At 31.9% G+C, this 12,641-nt stretch overlaps 1 protein-coding gene across 1 annotated transcript; it reads right to left on the reverse strand.

The window, feature by feature from the left end:
• LOC107633796 (GLABRA2 expression modulator-like) lies at positions 1,410–4,132 on the reverse strand. Its single transcript, XM_021119623.1, has 4 exons — positions 3,560–4,132; positions 3,338–3,439; positions 2,394–2,668; positions 1,410–1,728 (listed from the first exon to the last, which is right to left on the reverse strand). Exons 1-4 carry the CDS (start codon positions 3,813–3,815, stop codon positions 1,534–1,536), a joined length of 828 nt encoding a protein of 275 aa, XP_020975282.1. The 5' UTR covers positions 3,816–4,132; the 3' UTR covers positions 1,410–1,533.

The following is a 12,641-nucleotide window of genomic DNA, read 5'->3' on the forward strand; positions in this document are numbered from 1 at the left end:
TTATTAATAATAATCTTAAAAAATATATGTTAACTAAATTCTTATAAATGTAATAAATATTTATATTCAACTTCACCAAAAAAATTAATTTAAAAATACAAGTATCATATCCTCTTTTGTTTTTGGTATTGTTATTAATTAGCTATGGTTATCTAATATGTAAATACAATATTTTTTATAATACATAGAAATTGATTGATATTAGGTTTAGTGACAATTTTTCTGCGCCAAGACGCAAAATGCACCGGCTTGATTTCCTCACTTATTATCCTTTTTCATTTTTTTTAACGATATTTAATTGTACTTTAATCGATAGGAAAGGAAGCATTTCAAAGCGGGTAATGATTGTGTCATGGACTCATAAGAAATATGAACTCTTCGCAAAGGAAAGTTTTGAAACTTTACAAGGTCCAGTCAATCGTGTTAACTGTTAATATGGACAGAAAAAAAAAAAAAAAAAAAACAGTAATGCTGCAAAAGGCCAATAATATAAATTTTATTATTTTAGACTATGAATTACTCAGTATTAATATTTTTGTACATAAGTCCAAACAAAATCCAAAAACCAAATGCTGGCTAGATTTGATGAAATCTGTTGGCCTTTAAGACTTCCTCTTAAAAAATTATATCGAAAAAGACACAGAAGCTTAAGGATATCAGCAGAAGATACTAAACAGAATCTAATATTTAGTTGACACTGAAATATCATCAAAATCGATATAGTTAATAGTGCAACCAGAATTCAGTTTCCATTCTTAAGAATAGAATTTTCTGTGTTCTTCAGCTCAGCCAATGAAAGCAATTATAGCACAAGTAAACCCCTTACTAGTGTTTAACAAATTGGATGCTAATTTGAAAGGTTCTGCCACACAACAATGTAAAATTCTAAAAATATTCATAAAATGTCAAAGAATTGAATGAATCAGATTTTCAAATACTTTATCCTATTTTGACAAATTTAAATTGGTTAACTAAAACCTGAATTTGATCCGTTGTACCAATTAGCTTATTAACGGTTCATATTCAAATAAGATTTTCGAGCCATTATAATGTTCAATTTACATGCAATATTTACTAAAATAAAGTCGTGATTTTCTTAATAGACTTGTTATAAAGCAACAAGCTATGAAACCATCAAATATCTAATCCTTGCTTGTTATAATGCTATTGCTGAATGATTATACATACACTAGCATGCTTTTCCAGGTCAACCAAAGGCAGTTTTGGTAAAAATTCTCATTACCTAGTAAAAAAACCGAACATTAATAATTATATTTCCCTTATAGTTATAATAAAATAGAAAATACAAGATTAGAAGTGGATACATACCTTTCTAGCCTATTCTAGTGGATCGTCCAAATTATATGGAGTCTATGGAAAATTCAAATACACAAAAATGCCAAAAATGTGCAAGGAGCGAGATAATTTATTAACGGTTCCAAGAATATAATAACAAAATCTACAAACACCTACCTGAACAAGGCATGACATATATTTGAAGATCTAAATTCTCTGATTTATATAACCTGGAGACTATGCTTCAAATCGTAAGGATTTGGCAGATAGAAAAGCTTCTTGTAGGCATTCCACAGCACCTTCATAGTTCAAGAACCCCATAAACCAAAATTCATGGTTGTCCACAGATATCACCTGGATGTACTTCTCAGCAGGATTGGCTGTGTTTGACGAAGGATTCACTGCTTTTAGCTCGTATAGTGGAATAGCTACCTACACACATTGTAGTAATGATATCAAGTTACACAAATAACACGTCCAATAAAAATGTTCTACATCTCAGACAAAAAAAAAAAAGAGAAATATGCTTCTTTGGGAAAGTTTTTTTCCCGGGAATTGGTGGCACCAATGGTTTACTCTGCTGCTTTTACGACATGGAGGTTATCAATATTACACCAGCTATATCAGCAATTACTTAACTAATTAATCTTTAAGATTAGTACTCATCTGCAAGTATTCAACAAATCCTAGATCTATTTACAAAAAAATGCCCACTCCTAAATTATATGGAGAGGGGTATTACATTGCAATCCATTTACAAGATGCACCATATAGGCTACCCCCGAGAGTGGAAACTGGACTGCCAACATTTACATTGCTACTATTGGATTTTGGTGTACCTTTTATCTAACACAAAAACCCTTCTTTTCACCCTCAATCAGATTTTGTTGGTGTCAAATAGACACCTACTTCATGATATTCAAATTTCATTCATACCAATAGAATAATGGTAAACCTTAAGGACTCATCATAAAAATAAAAAAATAAGTTCATAACATAATCTAGTCAGGTATGCAAACAAAGGAAAAAAGCTTTTGGGGAAAATCGTACATCATATCATGCCAATGCTTTGTTAAGTTATGGTACTCAATATGTACCTTATAATAGCTCCATTCGGTTCGGTTATCATCAGATTGATAGGAAATAGGATTATCACTAGCATATGCAATCTTTACAGTAGAGATATACAAAACCCCCATTATTGGACCAGCTGATGTTGATAGATAACATGCAAAAGAATTCAGAAGCCGTTCCTCAGGAACTGTCTCAAATGTATGCAGAAAAATCTTCTCATATCCACCTTCTGCCAGGACCTTTGTTCCCTGAGCAATTCTTCCCATAGCAGCTTCAGCAAAACTGGGGCTTGTTTTCACTTAAACACAATTAAACAAAACAATGACAGATCAGGTACATAACAAGGAATATCATCAAGGATGATGGCAGGGGAAAAAAGACAAGAATCATAAGATCAATAAAGTACATTGATAATTATTAAAACATAACAGAGAAAAATGATACTGGTCAATGGTCAATACAGCCACTGGTTGGCACAATGTTGAACAGGTTATAGAACAGAGAACAACAGAAAACAGAATAAAAATCAAGCATCGCATCTGCAAATTCTTATATTTATATTTTTTAAGCATATTAATAAAGAATATTACTGAAATCATCACTGAAACACCCTATTGACAGAAAAATAACCGGAAATATCATAGAACCACCAATTCCATGGAGCAAATATATACAAATAAAGAACAAATCACACCATTACCAGCAAAAAATTTTATCCCCACATAAATCATAAATGTGCGACATAAAGGGACCCTTATGTTAACACAAAGGGACATGTCAGCCAGCAACATAGAAATAATAATAATAAAAATAGGCATCGCGTTGCAAAATAACTAAATTCCATGATAGTTGAATCAAATGCCAAAATCAGCATCATTCCACTTCCACCTGCACCTTCTTTTAGAAACCGAACAACAAATTAATAAAAAATGAAGATATATTAAATAAATAAAACGAGAAAACTTACAGTGCTGCCACGTGTTTCCGGCGAGACTCTCAGCTCTCCGAGTTGCTTCCCCCACCTTCTTTCCCCATCTTCCAAGCACGTTCCTAACGGTCACCACCGTCTCTGATATACCAAACAAAATTCCATAACAATCACACACTCCAGACGCATGCATGCAAACTGCATATACATCAAATAAGAATATTCAAATTACAAAGAATAGAAGAGAAGGAGAATACCAACCAAAGAAGGTTACTGTGGTCGCGGATTGCGAAGAAGTCGACGAAGGAGGAGAAGAGAAAGAGGGAGAGAAATAGGCGCGTGGATTGAAGCGCGATTCCTGAGGTGAAGACACGAAGGTGGATTCCGTTACCAATTCGGGGCTCCAATGCACAGACTTTTTCGCGCTACCGGACGACGGAAAGGTGCGCCCCGATCCCGCTCCGTGCGGAATCTGAGATGCTTGGTTCGTTCCTGGCTTCGGCGGTTCCATCATCATCTTGAGCTTTCGAGGATCGCCTGTGGCGGCGCGTGAGTGCGCGTATGTTTTTTATTGTTGTGCTTTTGAATTTGTTTATCGTTTTTTGGTTCGGAGTTTTGAATTTTCTTCACCTGCAAGAAAAAGAAAGGGAATAGAAGGGCGAAATTGTAATTTCCCAGGAGAAAAACATGAAATGTTCGCTTTTTTTTAGCGCGAAGATGATGGGTGCCCGCTTTTCCGTCCGTTCGCCAGTAACCAGTTACTACTTGTTGTTGTTGAGGACAGGACTGGAATTTCGAAAAAATAATTGGATTTTTTTTTACCGGAAAAAAAAATTGAAACACTTTCAAAATTGATGGTTTTTTATATGGAAAATAATAGATAATTTAGTTCCAGGATAGTGATAAGAAAAGTAGTATGTAAATGGAAAGAAAATGGAGATGAATAATAAGCAACTTAAATAGTCCCTTTTGTGATGATGTAGCCTATAACTGTCTTGAAAGTTCCATCACTATATAAGTGAAAATTTGACTAAATTGATTGTTTTCTTCGTTACATTATTGCGTTTATTATAGTGACAGGAGATTGAGATAAGAATACAAAAATATAAAATTATATTTGATAACTAAAATATAAATAAAGATATTAAATTAATATATTTTTTTAATCTTTTAATTAAAAATAAAAATAAAAATATTAATTTTAATATTTATTATTTAAAAAAAATTTAAATATGTAAATCTAACTAAATAATTGTGTTAAACTTTTGTTTTATTAGTATATTAAAATTAAATTTTATTTTAAATAAAAAAGTTAAGTGGATGAATTTTTCTCAGATTTCAAATATGAAATATTGAATATTTTTGAGTTATAATAAAACTCTCTTTAGGCCTTATCTTTTTACAAATTGACAAGCCCCTTGATACTTCCTAACCATAAAAAATGACTAATTGGTCCTATCTTTCTCTTCCATCAGACATATAAGTCTTTTTGTGAATATCTCTAGTAATGATTGACGAAAATGACTGAGTTGTAACATTAGTAGTATGAGATGGTATGTGCAAGTTTGACATGGATTATACCTATTTGTATGGGACTGATTATTTCCTACTCAGTAAAATGACGTCCTTATCAAAAACAGCTGAATCGTTGTAAAATAGTGGTTATAATTAGGGATGTCAATGCGACAGAGCTGGAGTGGGGGATGTCTTCTTACTCTTTTTTTTCGTCTCCATATTTGTTTTTTGTTTTTACTTTTGTTCTCCGCTGTGGGGGAATATTGCTCCCTATTCCTATTTTTTTACAGAGCTCAATTTTTTGTGGGGACTCTATTTCCCATCTATTGATAATTCTAACTAATTATTAATTTCTATATGAATAGAGTTGCAAGTATCCATTCTATACAAAACAGTAAAATTTTATATAAAAAGTTTAAATGACAAGATAGTGACTTTTTTCGAAATGACGCAGTGGGGGACGCAATGGCAAGCCAGAGAACAAAGCAATAGACGAGGTGGGAGACGCGAGAATAGAGAGGAGAATGGACACCACGGTAGAGTTACGGTAAGGAACACCGTAAATAGAGAGCACGACGTAGTGAGGATGATGGCACGGTGAGGTGTGACAATGCAGCGAGAACAGAGAGTGGCGAGAGAGTGGCTGCAGAGAGGTTGGATAGAGTATGGACAGCGTTAGGGATCTATGAATTGAAGAAGAGTTATGCAAATGAGGATTATAATATAATTTAACTATTAAAGGAAATTCAATAAATTTATGAATTTCGGGGATTAATGAAGATGGGACGGAGATCCCCGCTCGGGTCTCCACACCTGTCTCGGGAGAATTGTGTCCCCCGTTTCTATCTCCTTAAAAAAAATCTCCACAATTAGATCCCCATTCACAACAGTTTCCGCAGAAATTCACGCGTCTCAGAGAATTTTGCCATTCCTAATTATGACACCATATGGCTATAATACTCATGTAAAGTGCTTGATTTTCTCTCTTTATATTAGAATTAGAGATTGGGATGGGTTCTTTTTTAAACTCACAATTCAATTGTCTTAAAGAATGACATTATTTTGTTGACTGAACAGGAATAATCAGTCTCGTACAAATAAAAATAGTTCATATATGAGTCTTGTGTAAGTCACCTCACATTATTAATAATTTAATTTTTTAAGTGGTATTTTAGAATAATTTTGTTCTGTTAATAATAGTAAAATTTTTATAACAGTAGTAATTTAAATTATAATTTATTTATGTAATGTAATTTCAATTTCAGATTAGATATAATGAAAAATTCAATAAAATAAAAAAGTAAGGGATAAATTAAGTTATGTTAGTACAGTAGTACTATATATTTGGAGATTTATTTGCGTGGAGAGCGAAACCACCATTTCGGCAAAGGCAATCAATTTTAAAAAGAATTTCTGTGCCACCTGTCGGTTCCAGTTGATAGTAATATTTTCTTTTTCCTACTTAAGCATTATCCCTATGCAGAACTCAGAAGTCACTTGCAATGTGAAATTTTTGTATTATTGGCTTAATATTAAATGAATTCCAAAATTTATAGAAATCTCATACAAATTTTGGTCCTTTAAGGATTTTGATATTCTTTTTTTACCCAAGAACCTTTTCCGATTCAAGCATTCCATTTTTTTTTTGTGGTCAAGAAATGTTCCTTTGAAGCTGCATAACACACTACGTATAGGTCTGAATTTAACTGTCAAAGTGTCTAATGTTACGTGATTTTTTTTTTAATTATTTTATAGATTTTTATAATTTTATTAAATTTTTAATTAGGTTTTTATATTTTTTTAATTAAATTCTTATATGTTAATATTTATTAATTTAGGTTCTACAATAAAAAAAAAAACGTTTAACATAATAGAATATTTTTAAAAAAAACGAATATTTACTTATGATTGAGGTAGAATAGCTAATTAAGGACACCTTCATTTTTTTAAAATATTAAAAAAATTTTAGACATTTTATCCCAAAGTTAGAGAATCCTAGCCAGCCCTAAGGTTGTGTTTGTTTATAGAGACAGAACATTGAGACAGGGACACAGAGACATAAAATCGTGTTTGGCAGAGGAGATATGGACAGAGACAATGTGTCCAGAGACACTGAATTAGTGTATTTTGTGTCCATCCTGACAGGAAGGACACGGAGACACTAACAAGGGACACAACTTATTTTTTATTTTTTCTTTCATTATTCTTGTTAATTTTTTATAATTATATTTTTTATTGTTATATTTTTCATCTCAAAATTTTTGAATGAAAAAAATGAGAATAAATTGATTTTTCATAATTTGTTCTAGTTTATCACCAAACAAAATACAAGAACACAAACTTTTGTGTCTCTGTCCATCAATGTCTTGTCTTGTCCTGTTCTCAGTGTCATGTCCTATTCTGTTCTTAGAAACAAACGCAGTCTAACTTATTCTTTGATATGAAGTTCCTTTGCAGCCGCGTTTCTCCTCTGTTACTTCGTGTCGTCGTCTATCTGCATCGTCGTCCGTGGCGTCGTCATTGTCCGTCGTTTGGTGATCGTCATCCCTCTACGTTGTCCACGGGTCCACTGGTACAGGGGCGGAACCATGTACAAGAAAAATGGGGCAATGACCCCCTAATTTTAATTTTTTACATGTAAATTATATGTAAATTTCAGTTTAGCCCCCCTTTAAATTTTTATTAGTCTTATTTTGTTGTGTAAATATTTTTTGTCATCCTCTAATATTTTATCTAGATCCGCCCCTGCACTGATACTCTGCTCTGCTCTATTCTGATCGTCCACCACTTGCCTGTGAAGATGCTGGTTTATTAAGGTTTATTGGGATACTCCTGGATTTAGGTTGATAGAGCAGTTCCAGACAAGCCTCTTGATGCTTTGACTCGGCTGAAGCAGTTTTCTGCAATAAACAAGCTTAAAAAAATGGCTCTTAGAGTGAGTATTATTATTTTCATCTTTATGGAAAGTGATTTGCATTAGAGGTTAATAGAAAGATATTTATGTAAATATGTTGACTTCATTCTAAAAATTTTCTGTTTGGATTGTCAAATTATACCCTTAATAAATTTATCTATATTTTTCTATGCAGGTAATTACAGAGAATTCCAATAAAAATGAGATTACTGAATTGAAAGAAATGTTTAAAAATATAAACACAGATAACAGTAGCCACTATTGTGAAATAAAAGATATATATATATAATAGAGATGTATAAATAGAAGACTCTAGTATTAAAATAATTAGCCCAATAATAATTTATATATATATAATAATATTATATGTTGTAATGTGTATATATATACAAAGATAGAAAGGAGTATTAAAAATAAAGAGAGGGAGAATCGCATTTGTTTATTGTTACAATCTCAATATAATAAAGATGATTAATATTGCTATTAATATTATATGTAAAGAGTAATAGAAAATAGAATTTAAAATACTTATAAAATAAAAGAAGAGAAAGAATTGTAGTAGAAATATAAGGAGAAGAGTATTTGATTGCAGCATAAAAGAGGATTGATTTATTTGTATGAAAAGGAAGGGAGAATGTTATTTTGTTCTGTTGTTATGTGTATATTCCTTTTGCCCGTACATCCTTTTATAGGCATACAAAACTTGCTTTTTCAAACCTCATTAATGTTCTTCAATATAAAAACTTGTTCCTCTCAGTATAGGAAAGATGAATTGCTCATTAATGGACATCCATTCTTATCCATAGTATCCTCGTCATAACACTCCTCCTTGGATGTCCATTTAGGATTATTGCCTCCTTGTGCCACAAGTTGGGCTTTGTAGCGCACAACTTCATTTTTCTCATTTCGTTTTCTCACAAATACCCATTTGTATCCAATAGGTTTTACATCTTCTGGTGTACGGACTACAGGTCCAAAGACTTCACGTTTTGCAAGTGAGTCTAATTCAGCCTTCATGGCTGCTTCCCATTTTGGCCAATCATTTCTTTGTCGACATTCTTCAACTGATCTTGGCTCAAGATCCTTACTTTCATGCATGATATTTAATGCCACATTATATACAAATATTTCATTGACAATTGTCTTATTTCGGTCTCATTTCTCTCCTGTAAAGACATAATTTATCGAGATCTTGTCATTTTCACAATTTTCAGGTACCTGAACATCTTCTGGCGTTATATCATAATTTTGGACAACTGCAGATGTCTTTACTATGTCTTTTTCAACAGGAATCGTATTTACCTCTTTTCTCTTTCGAGGATTTTTATCTTTGGAACCGACAGGTCTGCCACGCTTCTGGCGTGTATTTGCTTCAGTGGCAGTTTGTCCAACTGGGACATCAATTCGAATTGGGGCATTTTCCGCCCTGCCACGCTTCTGGCGTGAATTTGCTTCAGTGGCTACTTGTCCTACTGGGACATCAATTCGAATTGGGACATTTTCCGCTGGTATATACGACTTGGTTATCGTCTTTGTATCGGAAAATGCATCAGGCAATTCATTTGCTATTCTTTGCAAATGTATAATCTTTTGAACTTCCAGTTCACATTGCCCTGATCGAGGATCTAAATGCATCAATGATGATGCATTCCAATTAAGTTCCTTTTTAGGAAACTTATTCTCTCCCCCTAATGTTGAAAATTTTGATTCATCAAAATGACAATCCGCAAACACAATCCGCAAACCGGGCTTTAAACACATCACCAGTTTGTATCTCAAGATACCTCACTATAGAGGGAGAGTCATATCTTGAATCATGAGTTGTGATACATAAATACTCATGATTTTCCTCATTCATAGTCTCAATATGATATCCATTTCGTCGAATATCTTTAAAGCTCAACAAGTTTCTTCGAGACTTGGTAGATAACAATGCGTTATTTATTATAAATTTTGTTCCTCCAGGAAACAAAATTATAGCTCTTCCGGAGCCTTCTATCACATTGCCTGAGCCAATGATGGTGTTAACATATTCCTCTTTTGGCACAAGATGGGTAAAATATATATCACTTTTGAGAATAGTGTGTGAACTTGCACTATCCGCAAGGCATACATCTTCATTACATATCCTTGCCATTCTCTTCAAAAATAAATAATAATTAAATGAGTAGTATGCACAGTTAAATTGAATACTTGATCAGAATTATTTTTCTAAGAAACACTGTACATAAAATAATGTCATATACTGAAATTTTATTTTAAAATTTGACACAATTAATAATTTCAAAATTCATAAATATTAATATTTCATTATTTATGTACATCACATTTGAAACTTAAATACATAGAAAATAAAACTTTAACAATAAATTTTTTACATTATTTATTTACATAGATACTTCACAATTTCACATATTAAACTATTCCATCATTGATCAAATGGCCAATATTTTCTTCAGGGTCCTCAAAGAAATCAGATACATCATAATGAGTGGTGGAGTTCTCAGCATCATTTGAAACAAAATTTGTTTCCTTTCCTTTGTCGTTCTTTTTCAAAGATGCCTGGTAAAGATCGACTAGGTGCCATGGGGTACGACAGGTACGTGACCAATGGCCCTTTCCACCACAGCGAAAACACTTCTCCTCGGTTGATTTATTCTGCCCGATATTCTTTTCTTTGTCCCACTTCTGGTGAGATCCTCTCTTTTGAACATAATTCTTTTTCCTTCCATAATTTTTCTTGTTATTAAAAGCTTGCCATTTACCTCTTCTGGGGTAATGATTTGCCGCATTTACTTCAGGAAATGGGGCGGCGCCAGCTGAGCGCGCTTCATGATTTTTTAATAACAACTCATTGTTGCGTTCGGCAACAAGAAGGCAAGAAATTAACTCAGAATATTTCTTAAACCCTTTCTCTCGATACTGCTGCTGCAGGAGCACATTCGAGGCATGGAAGGTTGAGAAAGTTTTCTCCAACATATCATGATCAGTTATTTTTTCCCCACACAATTTCATTCGTGAGGTGATTCGAAACATTGCAGAATTATATTCATTTATAGATTTAAAATCTTGTAAACGCAAATGCGTCCATTCATATCGGGCCTGAGGAAGTATCACCGTTTTTTGATGATTATACCTTTCTTCAAGGTCTTTCCAAAGATCTGCAGGATCTTTTAATGTAAGATATTCATTTTTCAATCCTTCGTCAAGATGACGACGGAGAAAAATCATGGCTTTAGCTTTATCCTTCTAGGATGCATTATTTTCAGCCTTAATGGTATCTCCAAGATCCTTGAATCAAGATGGATTTCAGCATTTAGTATCCATGATAAATAATTGTTTCCAGATATATCAAGAGCATTGAATTCAAGATGAGAGAGCTTTGACATAATGAAAAATTGTTACCTGAGTCTTCTTAAAAATTTGATCAGAGTCTCGTGCTGATAACGTATTGTGAAATAAAAGATATATATAATAGAGATGTATAAATAGAAGACTCTAGTATTAAAATAATTAGCTCAATAATAATTTATATATATATAATAAAATTATATGTTGTATTGTGTATATATATACAAAGATAGAAAGGAGTATTAAAAATAAAGAGAGGGAGAATCGCATTTGTTTATTGTTACAATCTCAATATAATAAAGATGATTAATATTGCTATTAATATTATATGTAAAGAGTAATAGAAAATAGAATTTAAAATACTTATAAAATAAAAGAAGAGAAAGAATTGTAGTAGAAATATAAAGAGAAGAGTATTTGATTGCAGCATAAAAGAGGATTGATTTATTTGTATGAAAAGGAAGGGAGAATGGTATTTTGTTCTGTTGTTATGTGTATATTCCTTTTGCCCGTACATCCTTTTATAGGCATACAAAACTTGTTTTTTCAAACCTCATTAATGTTCTTCAATATAAAAACTTGTTCCTCTCAGTATAGGAAAGATGAATTGCTCGTTAATGAACATCCATTCTTATCCATAGTATCCTCGTCATAACAGCCACATTATTTTTTGAAGAACTAAAAATTAGACTGAAAAGATATGGTCATAATCTCAATGAGTCTGAAATTTATGACCTAATACAAGCTATAAGTACTAATTCTAAATCATCTTATTTCTTACCTCAACCGAACCTACATTTTCATGAATCATAATTTTAAAAAAAGTATAATACTAATAGATTGATTAATATGGTTAAATTACACTTGAAGTTTTTATAATTTTACTCAATTTTTAATTAGAATAATATAAAAACTTTCAAACAAGTCCTTATAATTAAAAAATTTGTAATCAAATTTTATTCACTTATCAATATCTTTGTCATGTTTATTTATTTTTTTTTTTTATCCCTATCAGAATGGAAGAATAGACTATAATAAATTTGTGGCGATGATGCAAAAGGACAATGATGATATGAGTAGAAGGGAAAGAAAAGATGGCAGTAGTTTTAGCATTGGATTTGGGAACCACTACCTGTATGTTAAGAAAATAGTGTATAAGTTTCTTTTTTTGGATAACACAGAAAAGTTTCTCCAAGATGTGTATTGAATTGAATTCACCCTAGTTCATATAAATTTTGGATGAAGAAACATTACAAAGGGTTTGTTCGTTTTTGTTTTGGATGAACCAATAATTTAATCCTTAAAAAATGATTAAAATGTTAAGTATTGACACATAATATGTTTTAAAAGTAGCGTTTAACATCTGTTGTAAAATAGAAGAGACACAAAAATATAAAGAACAAAATATATTTGAAAAATTGAAACAAAGACAGAAATTTAAAATTATTTTTATCTTGAAATAATATTTAAGAAGATTGACTTTTCAAAATAGAAAAGTACAAAAAAACATGTATCAATATTTTACAATGAAAAAGAAGAGAAATTTCAGAGAAAATAGAAATA

This window comes from Arachis ipaensis, chromosome B03 (assembly GCF_000816755.2).
Source record: "Arachis ipaensis cultivar K30076 chromosome B03, Araip1.1, whole genome shotgun sequence".
Classification (NCBI taxonomy): Eukaryota; Viridiplantae; Streptophyta; class Magnoliopsida; order Fabales; family Fabaceae; genus Arachis; species Arachis ipaensis.

Coding starts and splice junctions, on each gene's coding strand:
- LOC107633796 (XM_021119623.1), bottom strand. CDS start 3,815: ATGATGATGGAACCGCCGAAGCCAGGAACGAACCAAGCATCTCAGATT. Junction 3,440..3,559: donor GACCACAGTAACCTTCTTTG/GTTGGTATTCTC, acceptor TTGGTATATCAG/AGACGGTGGTGACCGTTAGG. Junction 2,669..3,337: donor CGGAAACACGTGGCAGCACT/GTAAGTTTTCTC, acceptor ATTGTGTTTAAG/TGAAAACAAGCCCCAGTTTT.